The 23,762-nt window shown below is 50.4% G+C and overlaps 1 protein-coding gene across 1 annotated transcript in view; it reads right to left on the minus strand.

The window, feature by feature from the left end:
• Positions 1-329: 329 nt before the first annotated feature.
• The window catches only part of LOC142187305 (cell adhesion molecule CEACAM8-like), a 75,077-nt gene continuing 51,644 nt past the window's right edge, over positions 330-23,762 (minus strand). Inside the window, exons 3-7 of the mRNA XM_075261529.1 lie at positions 8,112-8,378; positions 7,729-7,989; positions 6,268-6,394; positions 2,676-2,739; positions 330-458 (exon numbers count right to left, since the gene is read on the minus strand). Coding sequence (XP_075117630.1) covers positions 330-458; positions 2,676-2,739; positions 6,268-6,394; positions 7,729-7,989; positions 8,112-8,378 — 848 coding nt within the window. The remainder of the gene's footprint in view (positions 459-2,675; positions 2,740-6,267; positions 6,395-7,728; positions 7,990-8,111; positions 8,379-23,762) is intronic.

Consider the following 23,762-nt stretch of genomic DNA (forward strand, 5'->3'; position numbering starts at 1 on the left):
CTGATGGCAGGTCCAGCTTATGAGGCTCCTGGTGATTGGAACAATGGCAGGTCCATCTTATGAGCCCCCTGGTGATTGGCTGATGGCAGGTCCAGCTTATGAGACTCCTGGTGATTGGCTGATGGCAGTTCCATCTTATGAGACCCTGGTGATTGGCTGATGGCAGGTCCATCTTATGAGACCCCTGGTGATTGGCTGATGGTAGTTCCATCTTATGAGACTCCTGGTGATTGGCTGATGGCAGGTCCATCTTATGAGACCCCTGGTGATTGGCTGATGGCAGGTCCAGCTTATGAGGCTCCTGGTGATTGGCTGATGGCAGGTCCATCTTATGAGACTCCTGGTGACTGGAACAATGGCAGGTCAATCTTATGAGACTCCTGGTGATTGGCTGATGGCAGGTCCAGCTTATGAGACTTCTGGTAATTGGCTGATGGCAGGTCCAGCTTATGAGACTCCTGGTGATTGGAACAATGGCAGGTCAATCTTATGAGACTCCTGGTGATTGGCTGATGGCAGGTCCAGCTTATGAGACTTCTGGTAATTGGCTGATGGCAGGTCCAGTTTATGAGGCTCCTGGTGATTGGAACGATGGCAGGTCCATGTTATGAGACCCCTGGTGATTGGCTGATGGCAGGTCCATCTTATTAGACCTCTGGTGATCGGTCGATGGCAGGTCCATCTTATGAGACTCCTGGTGATCGGCCGACGGCAGGTCCAGCTTATGAGACTCCTGGTGATCGGCCGATGGCAGGTCCATCTTATGAGACTCCTGGTGATTGGAACAATGGCAGGTCCATCTTATGAGACCCCTGGTGATTGGCTGATGGCAGGTCCATCTTATGAGACCTCTGGTGATCGGTCGATGGCAGGTCCATCTTATGAGACCCCTGGTGATTGGAACAATGGCAGGTCCATCTTATGAGGCTCCTGGTGATTGGAACAATGGCAGGTCCATCTTATGAGACTCCTGGTGATTGGCTGATGGCAGGTCCATCTTATGAGACTCCTGGTGATCGGCCGATGACAGGTCCAGCTTATGATTCCCTCAGTGTCCAACCATGTAACACATGGATTGCTTCTTCCACAACAGTTCTCCAAATACCAAAATCCTGTGCATGTCTGGGTTAATGTGACACACCAGTAACTTGGACAGGTGATGCAGCTTCCGCCTCCACGTTCTCACGCCGTTGGTCCTGCAATGTCCACCTCATCCTCCACCATGTCCTCAGCCTCCACTGCAGGGACAACTCCCAGCGCTCTTCCAGTATACCACATGTGCAGGGTACAGGGGTGTCACGCTATTCTGCACACATGGGAGGAACCGCTCCATGGTCTCAATCAAGAAATGGAATCCTGGCTTTCTCTGTGATAACTTAAAATTGGAAGCATGGTGACTGACAATGGCAAAAACCTGGTGTGTGCGCTGCGTCATGGAGGGCTGGGCCATGCACCCTGCATGGCGCACGTGTTCATTCTGGTTGTCAAGCGTTTCCTTAAGTGTTCCACCCATCTGTAAGGCATCCTATAAATGTCCTTCTTACACCTACCATCATCAGCAGGTAGTTTATACCACCCACCTTCCCACTCTGTCACCGGGTCACTCAGTGGCCACCTCCCCACTGTCACCGGGTCACTCAGTGGCCTCCTCATGCTGCCACCTCATCACTCTGTCACCGCCACTCAGTGGCCACCTCATCACTATGTCACCAGGTCACTCAGTGGCCACCTCCCCACTCTGTCACCGGGTCACTCAGTGGCCACCTCCCCACTCTGTCACCGGGTCACTCAGTGGCCACCTCCCCACTCTGTCACTGGGTCACTCAGTGGCCTCCTCATCACTATGTCACCGGGTCACTCAGTGGCCACCTCCCCACTCTGTCACCGGGTCACTCAGTGGCCACCTCATCACTATGTCACCGGGTCACTCAGTGGCCACCTCATCACTCTGTCACCGCCACTCAGTGGCCACCTCATCACTATGTCACCGGGTCACTCAGTGGCCACCTCCCCACTCTGTCACCGGGTCACTCAGTGGCCTCCTCATGCTGCCACCTCATCACTCTGTCACCGGATCACTCAGTGGCCACCTCATCACTATGTCACCGGGTCACTCAGTGGCCACCTCCCCACTCTGTCACCGGGTCACTCAGTGGCCACCTCATCACTATGTCACCGGGTCACTCAGTGGCCACCTCCCCACTCTGTCACCGGGTCACTCAGTGGCTACCTCCCCACTCTGTCACTGGGTCACTCAGTGGCTACCTCCCCACTCTGTCACCGGGTCACTCAGTGGCCTCCTCATGCTGCCACCTCATCACTCTGTCACCGGATCACTCAGTGGCCACCTCATCACTATGTCACCGGGTCACTCAGTGGCCACCTCCCCACTCTGTCACCGGGTCACTCAGTGGCTACCTCCCCACTCTGTCACTGGGTCACTCAGTGGCTACCTCCCCACTCTGTCACCGGGTCACTCAGTGGCCTCCTCATGCTGCCACCTCATCACTCTGTCACCGGATCACTCAGTGGCCACCTCATCACTATGTCACCGGGTCACTCAGTGGCCACCTCCCCACTCTGTCACCGGGTCACTCAGTGGCCTCCTCATCACTATGTCACTTCTCATGCTGGGCCACTGGGTGACATCATCTTCTCTCTCTATTATCCTGCACTCTGTGTTGCATGGACTCACCGTTGCGGGAGGCGTCCGACATCTTTGAACTTGGATCACTTGGACTAAAAAATAAAAAATGCAGAATAAATTAAAAACAAATAGAAGGCGCAAAATGAATAGAGAAGAGAGAGGGTATATAGTATATTACATGGGGCGCGATTCTGTGACCCCCAGAGGGGAAATGTCACCACTTAGGGGAGACTACGTGACCCGGGGTCTGTAGATACAGCAAGGACCAGGGTGATAGAAGATGGCGCCTGCTGTGTATATAGTGATACAAGATGGCGCCTGCTGCGTATATAGTGATACAAGATGGCGCCTACTGCGTATAATGTGATACAAGATGGCCTCTACTGTGTATATAGTGATACAAGATGGCGCCTACTGTGTATAATGTGATACAAGATGGCGCCTACTGCGTATAATGTGATACAAGATGGCCTCTACTGTGTATATAGTGATACAAGATGGCGCCTACTGCGTATAATGTGATACAAGATGGCGCCTACTGCGTATAATGTGATACAAGATGGCCTCTACTGTGTATATAGTGATACAAGATGGCGCCTACTGTGTATAATGTGATACAAGATGGCGCCTACTGCGTATAATGTGATACAAGATGGCCTCTACTGTGTATATAGTGATACAAGATGGCGCCTGCTGTGTATATAGTGATACAAGATGGCGCCTGCTGCGTATATAGTGATACAAGATGGCGCCTACTGCGTATAATGTGATACAAGATGGCCTCTACTGTGTATATAGTGATACAAGATGGCGCCTGCTGCGTATATAGTGATACAAGATGGCGCCTACTGCGTATAATGTGATACAAGATGGCCTCTACTGTGTATATAGTGATACAAGATGGCGCCTACTGCGTATAATGTGATACAAGATGGCCTCTACTGTGTATATAGTGATACAAGATGGCGCCTGCTGCGTATATAGTGATACAAGATGGCGCCTACTGCGTATAATGTGATACAAGATGGCGCCTACTGCGTATAATGTGATACAAGATGGCGCCTACTGTGTATAATGTGATACAAGATGGCGCCTACTGTGTATATAGTGATACCAGATGGCGCCTACTGCGTATAATGTGATACAAGATGGCGCCTACTGCGTATAATGTGATACAAGATGGCGCCTACTGTGTATAATGTGATACAAGATGGCCTCTACTGTGTATATAGTGATACAAGATGGCGCCTACTGTGTATAATGTGATACAAGATGGCGTCTACTGTGTATATAGTGATACAAGATGGCCTCTACTGTGTATAATGTGATACAAGATGGCGCCTACTGTGTATAATGTGATACAAGATGGCGTCTACTGTGTATATAGTGATACCAGATGGCGCCTACTGTGTATAATGTGATACAAGATGGCGCCTACTGCGTATAATGTGATACAAGATGGCGCCTACTGTGTATAATGTGATACAAGATGGCGCCTACTGTGTATAATGTGATACAAGATGGCCTCTACTGTGTATATAGTGATACAAGATGGCCTCTACTGTGTATATAGTGATACAAGATGGCGCCTACTGTGTATAATGTGATACAAGATGGCGCCTACTGTGTATATAGTGATACAAGATGGTGTCTACTGTGTATATAGTGATACAAGATGGCGCCTACTGTGTATATATTGATACAAGATGGCGCCTACTGTGTATATATTGATACAAGATGGCGCCTGCTGCGTATATAGTGATACAAGATGGCGCCTGCTGCGTATATAGTGATACAAGATGGCGCCTACTGCGTATAATGTGATACAAGATGGCGCCTACTGTGTATATATTGATACAAGATGGCGCCTGCTGTGTATAATGTGATACAAGATGGCGTCTACTGTGTATATAGTGATACAAGATGGCCTCTACTGTGTATAATGTGATACAAGATGGCGTCTACTGCGTATAATGTGATACAAGATGGCGCCTACTGCGTATAATGTGATACAAGATGGCGCCTACTGCGTATAATATGATACAAGATGGCGCCTACTGTGTATATAGTGATACAAGATGGCCTCTACTGTGTATAATGTGATACAAGATGGCGCCTACTGTGTATATAGTGATACAAGATGGCCTCTACTGTGTATAATGTGATACAAGATGGCGTCTACTGTGTATATAGTGATACAAGATGGCCTCTACTGTGTATAATGTGATACAAGATGGCGTCTACTGTGTATATAGTGATACAAGATGGCCTCTACTGTGTATAATGTGATACAAGATGGCGTCTACTGTGTATATAGTGATACAAGATGGCCTCTACTGTGTATAATGTGATACAAGATGGCGTCTACTGTGTATAATGTGATACAAGATGGCGCCTACTGTGTATATAGTGATACAAGATGGCCTCTACTGTGTATAATGTGATACAAGATGGCGTCTACTGTGTATATAGTGATACAAGATGGCGCCTACTGTGTATATAGTGATACAAGATGGCGCCTACTGCGTATAATGTGATACAAGATGGCCTCTACTGTGTATATTGTGATACAAGATGGCCTCTACTGTGTATATTGTGATACAAGATGGCCTCTACTGTGTATATAGTGATACAAGATGGCGTCTACTGTGTATAATGTGATACAAGATGGCGCCTACTGTGTATATAGTGATACAAGATGGCGTCTACTGTGTATATAGTGATACAAGATGGCGCCTACTGTGTATATAGTGATACAAGATGGCGCCTACTGCGTATAATGTGATACAAGATGGCGTCTACTGTGTATATAGTGATACAAGATGGCGTCTACTGTGTATATTGTGATACAAGATGGCCTATACTGTGTATATAGTGATACAAGATGGCGTCTACTGTGTATATAGTGATACAAGATGGCGCCTACTGTGTATATAGTGATACAAGATGGCCTCTACTGTGTATATTGTGATACCAGATGGCGTCTACTGTGTATATTGTGATACAAGATGGCCTCTACTGTGTATATTGTGATACAAGATGGCGTCTACTGTGTATATAGTGATACCAGATGGCGCCTACTGTGTATATAGTGATACCAGATGGCGCCTACTGTGTATATAGTGATACAAGATGGCGCCTACTGTGTATATAGTGATACCAGATGGTGTCTACTGTGTATAATGTGATACAAGATGGCGCCTGCTGCGTATATAGTGATACAAGATGGCGCCTACTGTGTATAATGTGATACAAGATGGCGTCTACTGTGTATATAGTGATACAAGATGGCGTCTACTGTGTATATAGTGATACAAGATGGCGTCTACTGTGTATATAGTGATACAAGATGGCCTCTACTGTGTATAATGTGATACAAGATGGCCTCTACTGTGTATAATGTGATACAAGATGGCGCCTACTGTGTATATTGTGATACAAGATGGCCTCTACTGTGTATATTGTGATACAAGATGGCGTCTACTGTGTATATAGTGATACCAGATGGCGCCTACTGTGTATATAGTGATACCAGATGGCGTGAGGCGTGGACTGTCCCGAGATCCTGATACTCACAGCCTGGCCAGTCACAATATCTTGCCGCCGCAATGTCTACTTACGTTTTGCGTTTTTTGTGTATGAGAAACAGGAAAGTTATTGCTACGATAAGAATCAGCAATAATACGCCGGCCACCGCGACTCCGATGATCATCGCTAAATTGCCCTCATTCCCAAAATCTTGACCTTCTGCAATAGAACAAAAGGGCAGTACAATAAGATAACCAAATAATCTGTTACAATGTATCGGGGGCGGAGCACAATGTTCCCGCCCATTTCTGATCATGTGATCTCTGTCTATAATGACCAGAACCTGTCCATCTCATCAACAAGGTAGACGCCTACAGTAGGAGGAGTCATAGTCAATAGTGGGGGGTCACAGGGGTCAGAATTGGAGGAGGAAACAGAAACCAGTGGGGGTCACAGGGGTCAGAATTGGAGGAGGAAACAGAAACCAGTGGGGGTCACAGGGGTCAGAATTGGAGGAGGTCTCAGTCACCAAAGGGGTGTCACAGGGGTCAGAATTGGAGGAGGACACAGAAACCAGTGGGGTGTCACAGGGGTCAGTATTGGAGGGCTATGGAAGAGGTGATGTCACTGAGCAGTAAGCCCCGCCCATCTGACACTTAAGGAATATCAGTGCCAAGTCAAATAGCATCAATATCTCAGACTCCAGGGCGCATGGATCGTTGACTATTTTCTATGACCCCCAAATCCATGCATTTGTCTTCCTTGGGTCTAGCTGCCGGGCCATGAGGTTGGAGGCAAAAAATAGGACACGTCTTATTTGTATCCATTTTGTTGTCAAGGCTCAACTCAAGTTCAATTCATCATTTGTCACAAGGGCGGTACGTACCAGTACATAACACAAATGATCAGTGGAGGACTGAACCCCGGAGAGGTGAAATCCCCCATGATGGATCCATTGGGACTGCTCTAACCCCAACACCCCAGGACCCCCCATAACTCACATGGGACTGCTCTAACCCCAACCCCCCATAACTCACATAGGACTGCTCTAACTCCAATCCCCCAGGACCCCCCATAACTCACATGGGACTGCTCTAACCCCAACCCCCCAGGACCCCCCATAACTCACATGGGACTGCTCTAACCCCAATCCCCCAGGACCCCCCATAACTCACATGGGACTGCTCTAACCCCAACCCCCCAGGACCCCCAATAACTCATATGGGACTGCTCTAACCCCAACCCCCCAGGACCCCCCATAACTCACATGGGACTGCTCTAACCCCAACCCCCCATAACTCACATAGGACTGCTCTAACCCCAATCCCCCAGGACCCCCCATAACTCACATAGGACTGCTCTAACCCCAACCCCCCAGGACCCCCCATAACTCACATGGGACTGCTCTAACCCCAACCCCCCATAACTCACATAGGACTGCTCTAACCCAACCCATTTCTGCTAGGAAAGCCAAACTTTCTAAGACTGTTTTTGGAAATTTGGGCAAGCATAAACTTTGGTTATCGTTAGATCCAGCAAGAAATTGTAATTACCTGCAGTGACATTGAGATATGAGGAGGTGTTGGCGGTGCGGAGGGTCACTCGGTTCCTCACCACACACGTGTACGTTCCTTCATCCTCCGCTACGACATTACTAATACCATATTGGTTGCTCTTTTCCTCTTTGATGGTGTCGTTGAATTTCCATTGGTATTCAGGAGACGGGAGAGAATCGGCAGAACATAATAATGTGATGGAAGAGCCGGGCTTCACAAATTCTGCGCCTGTGCTAATGTGCACATTATCTGGACCATCTGTGAGACACAAGAGGGGTTGCAGGTGCAATAAGTAACGCTGCCCATAGACATGATGGAGGACACACACTGGAGCTCCAGTCTACGCTGGTCACACCACTACGCCCATTATGGTTACTCACAGGCCACAGTAATGGTGTAGGGATCACTGGAGTCCTTACTGACAAGGTTCTGAGCAGTACACTGGTATTTTCCCGAGTCTCCTCGTCTAATCCTGGAGAAGGTGAGAGTCTTGTTACCTCCAGATAAGGCCGCTTCACTGGAGATGTTGGTACCAGGTCTGGTCCACGTTATGGTCGTGGCCTGTGAGGTGTCACAAGTTAGGGTGAATGGGTCGTTTTCCTTGGGTTGGGGGGTGGACGCTGTGATTTTGGGTTTAGTCACCGGCTCTGTGAATGGAGGAACATGGGGGACAGTTCAATAACACAACATATATCCTCGCCCCAGTATCATCAACAGTAAACAATATACGGTGACATCATTTACGTATCTGAGGGACACGAGTGATACATCAGACTGGTCAATGTATTGTGAGGGACTGGGAGAAGTAGGACTCTAGTAACAGAGGGGTGTAAGGTGTGGGGTGATGTGCCGGACCTCCCCTCCACCATGCCATGAGACAGGGAATCACAAAACCCTCTCTAAAGTCCTCGACACAGCCCATAAAGGAGATGTCCCTAATATCTTGATGGTGGTCTAACCTCCATCTCCTCGATACTGACCCCTACGTCCCCTGAATTGCTCTGGAGGTAATATTTATTTAACCTTCCTTAAGTTACAGGATTTGCCTTTTTCTCCAATTACTTTTTGTTTCTTTTTGTTTCCTTGATTTTTGTATTAGTGATGCTATAAGATCTGAGTGACGGAGTGCCGGTGAGCGGTGGGGTTACAGCGGTGGATGGACCTTCAAGTTGAAGAGCAGATCCCAGGATATGCAGTGACAGGTCCAGAACCACTGTTAGTTCTTCTCGGTGTGATGATCGTTAGATTGGGAAGACCAGGGCAGATATCTGCAGAGGTTGCTTCCTGGGAAGTGGCTTCTGGACAGACCACAAGAGCAGGGCGGTGTTGTTGACCCTAAACTTATAGGTGGCTCTCTGTACATTAGAAGGTGAATAAGACAAAATACTGGCACTTCCAGAAAGGACCAACTGGCATCTCACGTCTTCTGTTCCATCCATCCTCTCATCTTCTTTGGACACCAACTCCACTCGCTGAATCGCTGGTATTCTCCAGAGTCTTCTTGTCTAATAATGGAGAAGGTCTTACTATCTCCAGACAATACGAGGATGCTGGCACCACTCTTGGTCAAGCACCAGACCAGCAGAGCATTGAGGTGGTGTTGGTACGCTGTTGTGCTGCAGTTTGCAATGGGTAACTAATATTTGCAGGAGATCTCGGGGTCATAAAAGCCATCTTGGATCCTAGGGAGATATGGCAAGAAGAACATCTGAATCAAATCAAATAGGCTTTAGGCGTCCGAATGGATATTTGGCATTGCCAAAGCTAGTAAAGTGTGTGTGTGTGGGGGGGAGTTGAGTATGGGGGGGTGGCTGATTTGGGGTATAACAGTCCATAGAGCGTTTGCGCCGGGCAACGCGACCGCAAAATAGCACGGCGCAAACGCGGTGTATACGCGGTGCTATGTGCAAAAATAAGCACAAAAAACTCCAGCATTACTCAGTGTGAATGCAGCCTTAGTTGGTGACCGCTATATGGGGAGGTGGGGGTGGGGTGAGGCGGGTGTATTGGGATAAATATAACAGTCCGTGGAGTCTCGTCTTCCTCTTCGTTGGTGGCCGCTATATGGGGAGGTGGGGTGGGGGTGAGGCGGGTGTATTGGGATAAATATAACAGTCCATGGAGTCTCATCTTCCTCTTCGTTGGTGACTGCTATATGGGGGGGTGGGGTGGGGTGGGGTGGGTGTATTGGGATAAATATAACAGTCCGTGGAGTCTCATCTTCCTCTTAGTTGGTGGCCGCTATATGGGGGGGTGGGGTGGGGTGGGGTGGGTGTATTGGGATAAATATAACAGTCCGTGGAGTCTCATCTTCCTCCTGTTTGGTGACAGCTGGACACGTATTGGGCAGCGATCTCCACAGTGGCCTCTTCTTCTCCCAGTAGGATGTAGAGTTTCCTCTTCTCCCAGTCTGGGATGTGGGCAGAGAGTCTTTGGTAGTAGACGGCCCTCACAGCTGAGTATTTGGTGCAGTGTAGCAGGAAGTGGGTCTGGTCTTCTAGGGCCCCCTGGTCACAGTGCTGGCACAGTCTCTTCTCCCGTGGCTTGTACGTCTGCCTGTATCGCCCCGTCTCTATCTCTAGGTTGTGGGCGCTCAGTCTGTACCGGCTCAGGGTCTGTCTGTGCTTGGGGTGGCGTATTCTCTCCAGGTAGGTGGCCATGGTGTAGTCCCTTTGTAGGGATTGGTACACATTGGTGAGTTTCTTGGAGTTATTTATTTGGTTTCTCCATTCTTCAATGTACCGCTCTCTGTTTGCCTCTGTGGTCGCCTTTATTTCGGCCTTGGTTATCATCTGTTGGTGTTTTTGGTTTGGTGGTTGGCTGCTGTTTGGTTGGTGAATGTCTGGTTTGCTCCGGTGGCTTAGCCATGCTTGGTGGTGGTAGGAGTCGGGCTTGCTCACCTGGATGTGTTCCTGGAAAGCTAGCGCCCTCTTCTGTATGGTGAGCCATAGGGGGAGTCTGCCTAGCTCTGCCCTGCAGGCCATGTTGGTGGTGTTGCGATGGACATGGAGCAGGTATTTGCAGAACTCCAGGTGGAAGTTCTCTGTTGGGCTGGAATCCCACTTTGACTGGTCTGGGTAGGTGGCTGGGCCCCAAACCTCACTGCCATAGAGAAGGATCGGGGAGATGACAGCGTCAAATATCTTCAGCCAGACCCTCACCGGTGGTTTGAGGTGGTACAGTTGTCTTCTGATGGCGTAGAAGGTTCTGCAGGCTTTTGCTTTCAGGGTTTCTATTGCTGCTTTGAAGCTTCCTGATTGGCTGAGCTCCAGCCCCAGGTCGGTGTAGTTGTTGGTTTTCTCCAGTGTGGAGCCGTTCAGTGTGAATTGTGAGGTGGTGGAGGCTTTATTGTGGCCCTTCTTCTGGAATACCATGACTTTGGTCTTCTTCTGGTTGATGGGTAGGGCCCATGTGGTGCTGAATTTTTCCAGCACTGACAGGCTTTCTTGGAGGTCTTTCTCGGTGGGGGCCAGGAGTAGGAGGTCATCGGCGTATAGCAGGAACTTCACCTCTCGATTGTTCAGGGTGAGGCCTGGGGTTGGTGAGGCCTCCAGGGCTGTAGCCAGTTCATTGATATAGATGTTGAAGAGCGTTGGGCTCAGGCTACAGCCTTGTCTGACCCCTCGGGCCTGTTGGAAGTATGCGGTCCTTTTCCCATTCACCTTCACACTGCACTGGTTTCCGGTGTAGGAGCTCTTGATGACGTCGTACGTTCTTCCTCCTATTCCACTCTCTAGGAGTTTTAGAAGTAGGCCTGGGTGCCATACTGAATCAAACGCCTTCTTAAAGTCCACGAAGCAGGCGAATATCTTGCCTCTTCTGGTGTTGTGGACGTGCGTCTTGATGAGGCTGTGCAGGGTGTAGATATGGTCTGTGGTGCGGTGGTTTGGCATGAACCCTGCTTGGCTCTTGCTGAGGACCCCGTGTTGTGTGAGGAAGGTGAGGATTCTGTTATTGATGATGCTGTTGTACAGTTTCCCCAGCTATGTGCTGCTGACGCAGATCCCTCTGTAGTTGTTGGGGTCATATTGGTCCCCATTCTTGTAGATGGGGGTTATGAGCCCTTTGTTCCAGTCTTCGGGGAAGTGTCCAGCATTGAGCACGAGGGTGAAAAGCTTTGCCAGTGCCGCGTGTATTGCTGGAGGGTTGTATTTGATCATCTCTGGTAGGATGCCGTCAGGGCCACTGGCCTTTTTGCCTTTCAGCAGGACAATTCTTTCCTGTATATCTTTTATGGTGATTGGTGAGTCCAGAGGGTTCTGGAAGTCTTCTGCATGGGGTTTGTATGTTCTCACAGATTATTGGGATTCCTTTGGTTTCCTCCTACAGACTGATAGGGAATTTAGATTGTGAGCCCTATATGGGGGCAGTGACCACAAGGTCTGTACAGCGCTGCGGAATATGATGGCGATATACAAGTGAGATAAATGCATAAAGAAAAAGGCACCTGGTGTAGCCCAGAGAGTTACTATAAAGTCTGACCCACAACATGACCAAGGAGCAGCTCTCATTATGTCACCATTCTAGTCAGGGGCATAACTAGCAAAGACTGGGCCCCACTGCCAACTTTTGTCTTGGGGACACTCCCACATGGCACCCCCTTTCCCTGGACCCCACACAGTATAACATCCCATTTACACACTATACTGCCCCATAGTGACCCCTGCACACAGTATTATCCCCCATAGTGACCCCTGCACACAGTATTATGTCCCATAGTGGCCCCTGCACACAGTATTATGTCCCATAGTGGCCCCTGCACACAGTATTATGTCCCATAGTGACCCCTGCACACAGTATTATCCCCCATAGTGGCCCCTGCACACAGTATTATACCCCATAGTGGCCCCTGCACACAGTATTATCCCCCATAGTGACCCCTGCACACAGTATTATGTCCCATAGTGGCCCCTGCACACAGTATTATGTCCCATAGTGGCCCCTGCACACAGTATTATGTCCCATAGTGACCCCTGCACACAGTATTATCCCCCATAGTGGCCCCTGCACACAGTATTATGTCCCATAGTGGCCCCTGCACACAGTATTATGTCCCATAGTGGCCCCTGCACACAGTATTATGTCCCATAGTGACCCCTGCACACAGTATTATCCCCCATAGTGGCCCCTGCACACAGTATTATACCCCATAGTGGCCCCTGCACACAGTATTATCCCCCATAGTGACCCCTGCACACAGTATTATCCCCCATAGTGGCCCCTGCACACAGTATTATGTCCCATAGTGACCCCTGCACACAGTATTATGTCCCATAGTGGCCCCTGCACACAGTATTATGTCCCATAGTGGCCCCTGCACACAGTATTATGTCCCATAGTGACCCCTGCACACAGTATTATCCCCCATAGTGGCCCCTGCACACAGTATTATACCCCATAGTGGCCCCTGCACACAGTATTATCCCCCATAGTGGCCCCTGCACACAGTATTATACCCCATAGTGGCCCCTGCACACAGTATTATGTCCCATAGTGGCCCCTGCACACAGTATTATGTCCCATAGTGGCCCCTGCACACAGTATTATGTCCCATAGTGGCCCCTGCACACAGTATTATACCCCATAGTGGCCCCTGCACACAGTATTATCCCCCATAATGGCCCCTGCACACAGTATTATGTCCCATAGTGACCCCTGCACACAGTATTATGTCCCATAGTGGCCCCTGCACACAGTATTATGTCCCATAGTGGCCCCTGCACACAGTATTATGTCCCATAGTGACCCCTGCACACAGTATTATCCCCCATAGTGGCCCCTGCACACAGTATTATACCCCATAGTGGCCCCTGCACACAGTATTATCCCCCATAGTGACCCCTGCACACAGTATTATGTCCCATAGTGGCCCCTGCACACAGTATTATCCCCCATAGTGGCCCCTGCACACAGTATTATGTCCCATAGTGGCCCCTGCACACAGTATTATGTCCCATAGTGACCCCTGCACACAGTATTATCCCCCATAGTGGCCCCTGCACACAGTATTATACCCCATAGTGGCCCCTGCACACAGTATTATCCCCCATAGTGGCCCCTGCACACAGTATTATACCCCATAGTGGCCCCTGCACACAGTATTATGTCCCATAGTGGCCCCTGCACACAGTATTATGTCCCATAGTGGCCCCTGCACACAGTATTATGTCCCATAGTGGCCCCTGCACACAGTATTATACCCCATAGTGGCCCCTGCACACAGTATTATCCCCCATAATGGCCCCTGCACACAGTATTATGTCCCATAGTGACCCCTGCACACAGTATTATGTCCCATAGTGGCCCCTGCACACAGTATTATGTCCCATAGTGGCCCCTGCACACAGTATTATGTCCCATAGTGGCCCCTGCACACAGTATTATCCCCCATAATGGCCCCTGCACACAGTATTATGTCCCATAGTGGCCCCTGCACACAGTATTATGTTCCCATAGTGGCCCCTGCACACAGTATTATCCCCCATAGTGGCCCCTACACACAGTATTATCCCCCATAGTGGCCCCTGCACACAGTATTATGTCCCATAGTGGCCCCTGCACACAGTATTATGTCCCATAGTGGCCTCTGCACACAGTATTATGTCCCATAGTGGTCCCTGCACACAGTATTATGTCCCATAGTGGTCCCTGCACACAGTATTATGTCCCATAGTGACCCCTGCACACAGTATTATGTCCCATAGTGGCCCCTGCACACAGTATTATCCCCCATAGTGGTCCCTGCACACAGTATTATCCCCATAGTGGCCCCTGCACACAGTATTATGTCCCATAGTGACCCCTGCACACAGTATTATGTCCCATAGTGGCCCCTGCACACAGTATTATGTCCCATAGTGGCCCCTGCACACAGTATTATCCCCCATAGTGGTCCCTGCACACAGTATTATGTCCCATAGTGGCCCCTGCACACAGTATTATCCCCCATAGTGGCCCCTGCACACAGTATTATGTCCCATAGTGACCCCTGCACACAGTATTATCCCCCATAGTGGCCCCTGCACACAGTATTATGTCCCATAGTGGCCCCTGCACACAGTATTATGTCCCATAGTGGCCCCTGCACACAGTATTATGTCCCATAGTGACCCCTGCACACAGTATTATGTCCCATAGTGGCCCCTGCACACAGTATTATGTCCCATAGTGGCCCCTGCACACAGTATTATGTCCCATAGTGACCCCTGCACACAGTATTATGTCCCATAGTGGCCCCTGCACACAGTATTATGTCCCATAGTGACCCCTGCACACAGTATTATGTCCCATAGTGGCCCCTGCACACAGTATTATGTCCCATAGTGGCCCCTGCACACAGTATTATGTCCCATAGTGGCCCCTGCACACAGTATCATGTCCCATAGTGGCCCCTGCACACAGTATCATGTCCCATAGTGGCCCCTGCACACAGTATCATGTCCCATAGTGGCCCCTGCACACAGTATTATCCCCCATAGTGGCCCCTGCACACAGTATTATACCCCATAGTGGCCCCTGCACACAGTATTATCCCCCATAGTGGCCCCTGCACACAGTATTATCCCCATAGTGGCCCCTGCACACAGTATTATCCCCCATAGTGGCCCCTGCACACAGTATTATGCCCCATAGTGGCCCCTGCACACAGTATTATGTCCCATAGTGACCCCTGCACACAGTATTATGCCCCATAGTGGCCCCTGCACACAGTATTATGTCCCATAGTGGCCCCTGCACACAGTATTATGTCCCATAGTGGCCCCTGCACACAGTATTATGTACCATAGTGGTCCCTGCACACAGTATTATGTCCCATAGTGGCCCCTGCACACAGTATTATGTCCCATAGTGGCCCCTGCACACAGTATTATGTCCCATAGTGGCCCCTGCACACAGTATTATGTCCCATAGTGGCCCCTGCACACAGTATTATCCCCCATAGTGGCCCCTGCACACAGTATTATGTCCCATAGTGGCCCTTGCACACAGTGTTATGTCCCATAGTGGCCCCTGCACACAGTGTTATGTCCCATAGTGGCCCCTGCACACAGTATTATGTCCCCATAGTGGCCCCTGCACACAGTATTATCCCCCATAGTGGCCCCTGCACACAGTATTATCCCCCATAGTGGCCCCTGCAAACAGTATTATGTCCCATAGTGCCCCTGCACACAGTATTATCCCCATAGTGGCCCCTGCACACAGTATTATACCCCATAGTGGCCCCTGCACACAGTATTATGTCTCATAGTGGCCCCTGCACACAGTATTATGTCCCATAGTGGCCCTTGCACACAGTATTATCCGCCATAGTGTCCCCTGCACACAGTATTATACCCCATAGTGGCCCCTGCACACAGTATTATCCCCCATAGTGGCCCCTGCACACAGTATTATCCCCCATAGTGGCCCCTGCACACAGTATTATGTCCCATAGTGACCCCTGCACACAGTATTATGCCCCATAGTGGCCCCTGCACACAGTATTATGTCCCATAGTGGCCCCTGCACACAGTATTATGTCCCATAGTGGCCCCTGCACACAGTATTATGTCCCATAGTGGCCCCTGCACACAGTATTATGTCCCATAGTGGCCCCTGCACACAGTATTATACCCCATAGTGGCCCCTGCACACAGTATTATCCCCCATAGTGGCCCCTGCACACAGTATTATGTCCCATAGTGACCCCTGCACACAGTATTATACCCCATAGTGGCCCCTGCACACAGTATTATGTCCCATAGTGGCCCCTGCACACAGTATTATGTCCCATAGTGGCCCCTGCACACAGTATTATCCCCCATAATGGCCCCTGCACACAGTATTATGTCCCATAGTGGCCCCTGCACACAGTATTATGTCCCATAGTGGCCCCTGCACACAGTATTATCCCCATAGTGGCCCCTGCACACAGTATTATGTCCCATAGTGACCCCTGCACACAGTATTATGTCCCATAGTGGCCCCTGCACACAGTATTATGTCCCATAGTGGCCCCTGCACACAGTATTATCCCCCATAGTGGTCCCTGCACACAGTATTATGTCCCATAGTGGCCCCTGCACACAGTATTATGTCCCATAGTGACCCCTGCACACAGTATTATGTCCCATAGTGGTCCCTGCACACAGTATTATGTCCATAGTGGCCCCTGCACACAGTATTATCCCCCATAGTGGCCCCTGCACACAGTATTATGTCCCATAGTGACCCCTGCACACAGTATTATCCCCCATAGTGGCCCCTGCACACAGTATTATGTCCCATAGTGGCCCCTGCACACAGTATTATGTCCCATAGTGGCCCCTGCACACAGTATTATGTCCCATAGTGACCCCTGCACACAGTATTATGTCCCATAGTGGCCCCTGCACACAGTATTATGTCCCATAGTGGCCCCTGCACACAGTATTATGTCCCCATAGTGGCCCCTGCACACAGTATTATGTCTCATAGTGGCCCCTGCACACAGTATCATGTCCCATAGTGGCCCCTGCACACAGTATCATGTCCCATAGTGGCCCCTGCACACAGTATCATGTCCCCATAGTGGCCCCTGCACACAGTATTATGTCCCATAGTGGCCCCTGCACACAGTATTATGTCCCATAGTGGCCCCTGCACACAGTATTATCCCCATAGTGGCCCCTGCACACAGTATTATACCCCATAGTGGCCCCTGCACACAGTATTATCCCCCATAGTGGCCCCTGCACACAGTATTATCCCCCATAGTGGCCCCTGCACACAGTATTATCCCCCATAGTGGCCCCTGCACACAGTATTATCCCCATAGTGGCCCTGCACACAGTATTATGTCCCATAGTGACCCCTGCACACAGTATTATCCCCCATAGTGGCCCCTGCACACAGTATTATGTCCCATAGTGGCCCCTGCACACAGTATTATGTCCCCTTAGTGGCCCCTGCACACAGTATTATGTCCCTTAGTGGCCCCCTGCACACAGTATTATGTCCCATAGTGGCCCCTGCACACAGTATTATGTCCCATAGTGGCCCCTGCACACAGTATTATCCCCCATAGTGGCCCCTGCACACAGTATTATGTCCCATAGTGGCCCCTTGCACACAGTGTTATGTCCCATAGTGGCCCCTGCACACAGTATTATGTCCCATAGTGGCCCCTGCACACAGTATTATGTCCCATAGTGGCCCCTGCACACAGTATTATCCCCCATAGTGGCCCCTGCACACAGTATTATCCCCCATAGTGGCCCCTGCACACAGTATTATCCCCCATAGTGGCCCCTGCACACAGTATTATCCGCCATAGTGGCCCCTGCACACAGTATTATACCCCATAGTGGCCCCTGCACACAGTATTATCCCCATAGTGGCCCCTGCACACAGTATTATCCCCCATAGTGGCCCCTGCACACAGTATTATCCCCCATAGTGGCCCCTGCACACAGTATTATCCCCCATAGTGGCCCCTGCACACAGTATTATGTCCCATAGTGACCCCTGCACACAGTATTATGCCCATAGTGGCCCCTGCACACAGTATTATGTCCCATAGTGGCCCCTGCACACAGTATTATGTCCCATAGTGGCCCCTGCACACAGTATTATGTCCCATAGTGGCCCCTGCACACAGTATTATGTCCCATAGTGGCCCCTGCACACAGTATTATGTCCCATAGTGGACCCCTGCACACAGTATTATGTCCCATAGTGACCCCTGCACACAGTATTATGTCCCATAGTGGCCCCTGCACACAGTATTATCCCCATAGTGGCCCCTGCACACAGTATTATACCCATAGTGGCCCCTGCACACAGTATTATGTCCCATAGTGGCCCCTGCACACAGTATTATCCCCCATAGTGGCCCCTGCACACAGTATTATCCCCCATAGTGGCCCCTGCACACAGTATTATGTCCCATAGTGGCCCCTGCACACAGTATTATCCCCCATAGTGGCCCCCTGCACACAGTATTATACCCATAGTGGCCCCTGCACACAGAGTATTAGTCTCATAGTGGCCCCTGCACACAGTATTATGTCCCATAGTGGCCCCTTGCACACAGTATTATCCGCCATAGTGGCCCCTGCACACAGTATTATACCCCATAGTGGCCCCTGCACACAGTATTATCCCCCATAGTGGCCCCTGCACACAGTATTATCCCCCATAGTGGCCCCTGCACACAGTATTATCCCCATAGTGGCCCCTGCACACAGTATTATCCCCCATAGTGGCCCCTGCACACAGTATTATGTCCCATAGTGGACCCCTTGCACACAGTATTATGCCCATAGTGGCCCCTGCACACAGTATTATGTCCCATAGTGGCCCCTGCACACAGTATTATGTCCCATAGTGGCCCCTGCACACAGTATTTAGCTGTATGCATAGTGGCCCCTGCACACAGTATTATGTCCCATAGTGGCCCCTGCACACAGTATTATGTCCCATAGTGACCCCTGCACACAGTATTATGTCCCATAGTGGCCCCTGCACACAGTATTATCCCCCATAGTGGCCCTGCACACAGTATTATCCCATAGTGGCCCCTGCACACAGTATTATCCCCCATAGTGGCCCCTGCACACAGTATTATCCCCCATAGTGGCCCCTGCACACAGTATTATCCACCATAGTGGCCCCTGCACACAGTATTATCCCCCATAGTGGCCCCTGTACACAGTATTATGTCCCATAGTGGCCCCTGCACACAGTATTATGTCCCATAGTGGCCTCTGCACACAGTATTATGTCCCATAGTGGCCCCTGCACACAGTATTATGTCCCATAGTGACCCCTGCACACAGTATTATGTCCCATAGTGGCCCCTGCACACAGCTATTATATCCCATAGTGGCCCCTGCACACAGTATTATCCCCATAGTGGCCCCTGCACACAGTATTATGTCCCATAGTGGCCCCTTGCACACAGTATTATCCCCCATAGTGGCCCCTGCACACAGTATTATGTCCCATAGTGGCCCATGCACACAGTATTATGTCCCATAGTGGCCCCTGCACACAGTATTATGTCCCATAGTGGCCCCTGCACACAGTATTATGTCCCATAGTGGCCCCTGCACACAGTATTATGTCCCATAGTGGACCCCTGCACACAGTATTATGTCCCATAGTGGCCCCTGCACACAGTATTATGTCCCATAGTGGCCCCTGCACACAGTATTATGTCCCATAGTGGCCCCTGCACACAGTATTATGTCCCATAGTGGCCCCTGCACACAGTATTATGTCCCATAGTGACCCCTGCACACAGTATTATGTCCCATAGTGGCCCCTGCACACAGTATTATGTCCCATAGTGGCCCCTGCACACAGTATTATGTCCCATAGTGACCCCTGCACACAGTATTATATCCCATAGTGGCCCCTGCACACAGTATTATGTCCCATAGTGGCCCCTGCACACAGTATTATGTCCCATAGTGACCCCTGCACACAGTATTATGTCCCATAGTGGCCCCTGCACACAGTATTATGTCCCATAGTGGCCCCTGCACACAGTATTATGTCCCATAGTGGCCCCTGCACACAGTATTATGTCCCATAGTGGCCCCTGCACACAGTATTATGTCCCATAGTGACCCCTGCACACAGTATTATGTCCCATAGTGGCCCCTGCACACAGCATTATGATCCCATAGTGGCCCCTGCACACAGTATTATCCCCATAGTGACCCTTGCACACAGTATTATCCCCATAGTGGCCCCTGCACACAGTATTATCCCCCATAGTGGCCCCTGCACACAGTATTATGTCCCATAGTGTCCCCTGCACACAGTATTATGTCCCATAGTGGCCCCTGCACACAGCATTATCCCCCATAGTGGTCCCTGCACACAGTATTATGTCCCATAGTGGCCCCTGCACACAGCATTATATCCCATAGTGGCCCCTGCACACAGTATTATGTCCCATAGTGGCCCCTGCACACAGCTATTATCCCCCATAGTGGTCCCTGCACACAGTATTATGTCCCATAGTGGCCCCTGCACACAGCATTATATCCCATAGTGGCCCCTGCACACAGCATTATTTCCCATAGTGGCCCCTGCACACAGTATTATGTCCCATAGTGGCCCCTGCACACAGTATTATGTCCCATAGTGGCCGCTGCACACAGTATTATGTCCCATAGTGGCCCCTGCACACAGTATTATGTCCCATAGTGCCCCTGCACACAGTATTATTCCCCATAGTGGCCCCTGCACACAGTATTATGTCCCATAGTGGCCCCTGCACACAGTATTATGTCCCATAGTGGCCCCTGCACACAGTATTATCCCCATAGTGGCCGCTGCACACAGTATTATGTCCCTTAGTGGCCCCTGCACACAGTATTATGTCCCATAGTGGCCCCTGCACACAGTATTATCCCCATAGTGGCCCCTGCACACAGTATTATCCCCCATAGTGTCCCCTGCACACAGTATTACGTCCCATAGTGGCCCCTGCACACAGTATTATGTCCCATAGTGACCCCTGCACACAGTATTATCCCCCATAGTGGCCCCTGCACACAGTATTATGTCCCATAGTGGCCCCTGCACACAGCATTATCCCCCATAGTGGCCCCTGCACACAGTATTATGTCCCATAGTGGCCCCTGCACACAGTATTATCCCCCATAGTGGCCCCTGCACACAGTATTATGTCCCATAGTGGCCCCTGCACACAGTATTATGTCCCCATAGTGGCCCCTGCACACAGTATTATCCCCCATAGTGGCCCTGCACACAGTATTATGTCCCATAGTGGGCCCCTGCACACAGTATTATGTCCCATAGTGGCCCCTGCACACAGTATTATGTCCCATAGTGGCCCCTGCACACAGTATTATCCCCCATAGTGCCCCCTGCACACAGTATTATGTCCCATAGTGGCCCCTGCACACAGTATTATCCTCCATAGTGTCCCCTGCACACAGTATTATCCTCCATAGTGGCCCCTGCACACAGTATTATACCCCATAGTGGCCCCCTGCACACAGTATTATCCCCCATAGTGTCCCCTGCACACAGTATTATGTCCCATAGTGGCCCCTGCACACAGTATGTCCCATAGTGGCCCCTGCACACAGTATTATCCCCATAGTGGCCCCTGCACACAGTATTATGTCCCATAGTGGCCCCTGCACACAGTATTATCCTCCATAGTGGACCCCTGCACACAGTATTATGTCCCATAGTGGCCCCTGCACACAGTATTATCCCCCATAGTGGCCCCTGCACACAGTATTATCCCCCATAGTGGCCCCTGCACACAGTATTATGTCCCATAGTGGCCCCTGCACACAGTATTATGTCCCATAGTGGCCCCTGCACACAGTATTATGTCCCATAGTGGCCCCTGCACGCAGTATTATCCCCATAGTGACCCTGCACACAGTATTATGTCCCCCATAGTGGCCCCTGCACACAGTATTATGTCCCATAGTGGCCCCTGCACACAGTATTATGTCCCATAGTGGGCCCCTGCACACAGTATTATGTCCCATAGTGGCCCCTGCACACAGTATTATACCCATAGTGGCCCCTGCACACAGTATTATGTCCCATAGTGTCCCTGCACACAGTATTATCCACCATAGTGGCCCCTGCACACAGTATTATCCCCCATAGTGGCCCCCTGCACACAGTATTATGTCCCATAGTGGCCCCTGCACACAGTATTATCCTCCATAGTGTCCCCTGCACACAGTATTATCCTCCATAGTGGCCCCTGCACACAGTATTATTACCCCATAGTGTCCCCTGCACACAGTATTATGTCCCATAGTGGCCCCTGCACACAGTATTATGTCCCATAGTGGCCCCTGCACACAGTATTATCCCCATAGTGGCCCCTGCACACAGTATTATGTCCCATAGTGGCCCCTGCACACAGTTATCCTCCATAGTGACCCCTGCACACAGTATTATGTCCCATAGTGGCCCCTGCACACAGTATTATCCCCCATAGTGGCCCCTGCACACAGTATTATCCTCCATAGTGACCCCTGCACACAGTATTATGTCCCATAGTGGCCCCTGCACACAGTATTATCCCCATAGTGGCCCCTGCACACAGTATTATGTCCCATAGTGGCCCCTGCACACAGTATTATCATGCTCACTTAGTCCCTGCCCCTGCACACAGTATTTCCCCATAGTGCCCCTGCACACAGTATTATGTCCCATAGTGGCCCCTGCACACAGTATTATCCCCCATAGTGGCCCCTGCACACAGTATTATGTCCCATAGTGGCCCCTGCACACAGTATTATGTCCCCATAGTGGCCCCTGCACACAGTATTATGTCCATAGTGGCCCTGCACACAGTATTATCCCCATAGTGGCCCCTGCACACAGTATTATGTCCCCATAGTGGCCCCTGCACACAGTATTATGCCCCATAGTGGCCCCTGCACACAGTATTATGTCCCCTTAGTGGCCCTGCACACAGTATTATCCCCATAGGGCCCCTGCACACAGTATTATACCCATAGTGGCCCCTGCACACAGATTATGTCCCATAAGTGGCCCCTGCACACAGTATTATCCCCATAGTGGCCCCTGCACACAGTATTAGTCCCATAGTGGCCCCTGCACACAGTATTATGTCCCATAGTGGCCCCTGCACACAGTATTATGTCCCATAGTGGCCCCTGCACACAGTATTATCCCCATAGTGGCCCCTGCACACAGTATTAGTCCCATAGTGGCCCCTGCACACAGTATTAGTCCCCCATAGTGGCACCTGCACACAGTATTATGCTCCCATAGTGGCCCCTGCACACAGTATTATGGCCCCTAGTTGTCGTCCCCTGCACACAGTATATAACCCCATAGTGGCCCCTGCACACAGTATTATGTCCCATAGTGACCCCTGCACACAGTATTATAGTCCCATAGTGGCTCCTGCACACAGTATTATCCTCCATAGTGGCCCCTGCACACAGTATTATACCCCATAGTGGCCCCTGCACACAGTATTTATGTCCCTCATAGTGGCCCCTGCACACAGTATTATCCACCAA

Source organism: Leptodactylus fuscus, unplaced genomic scaffold (assembly GCF_031893055.1).
Source record: "Leptodactylus fuscus isolate aLepFus1 unplaced genomic scaffold, aLepFus1.hap2 HAP2_SCAFFOLD_182, whole genome shotgun sequence".
Taxonomy (NCBI): Eukaryota; Metazoa; Chordata; class Amphibia; order Anura; family Leptodactylidae; genus Leptodactylus; species Leptodactylus fuscus.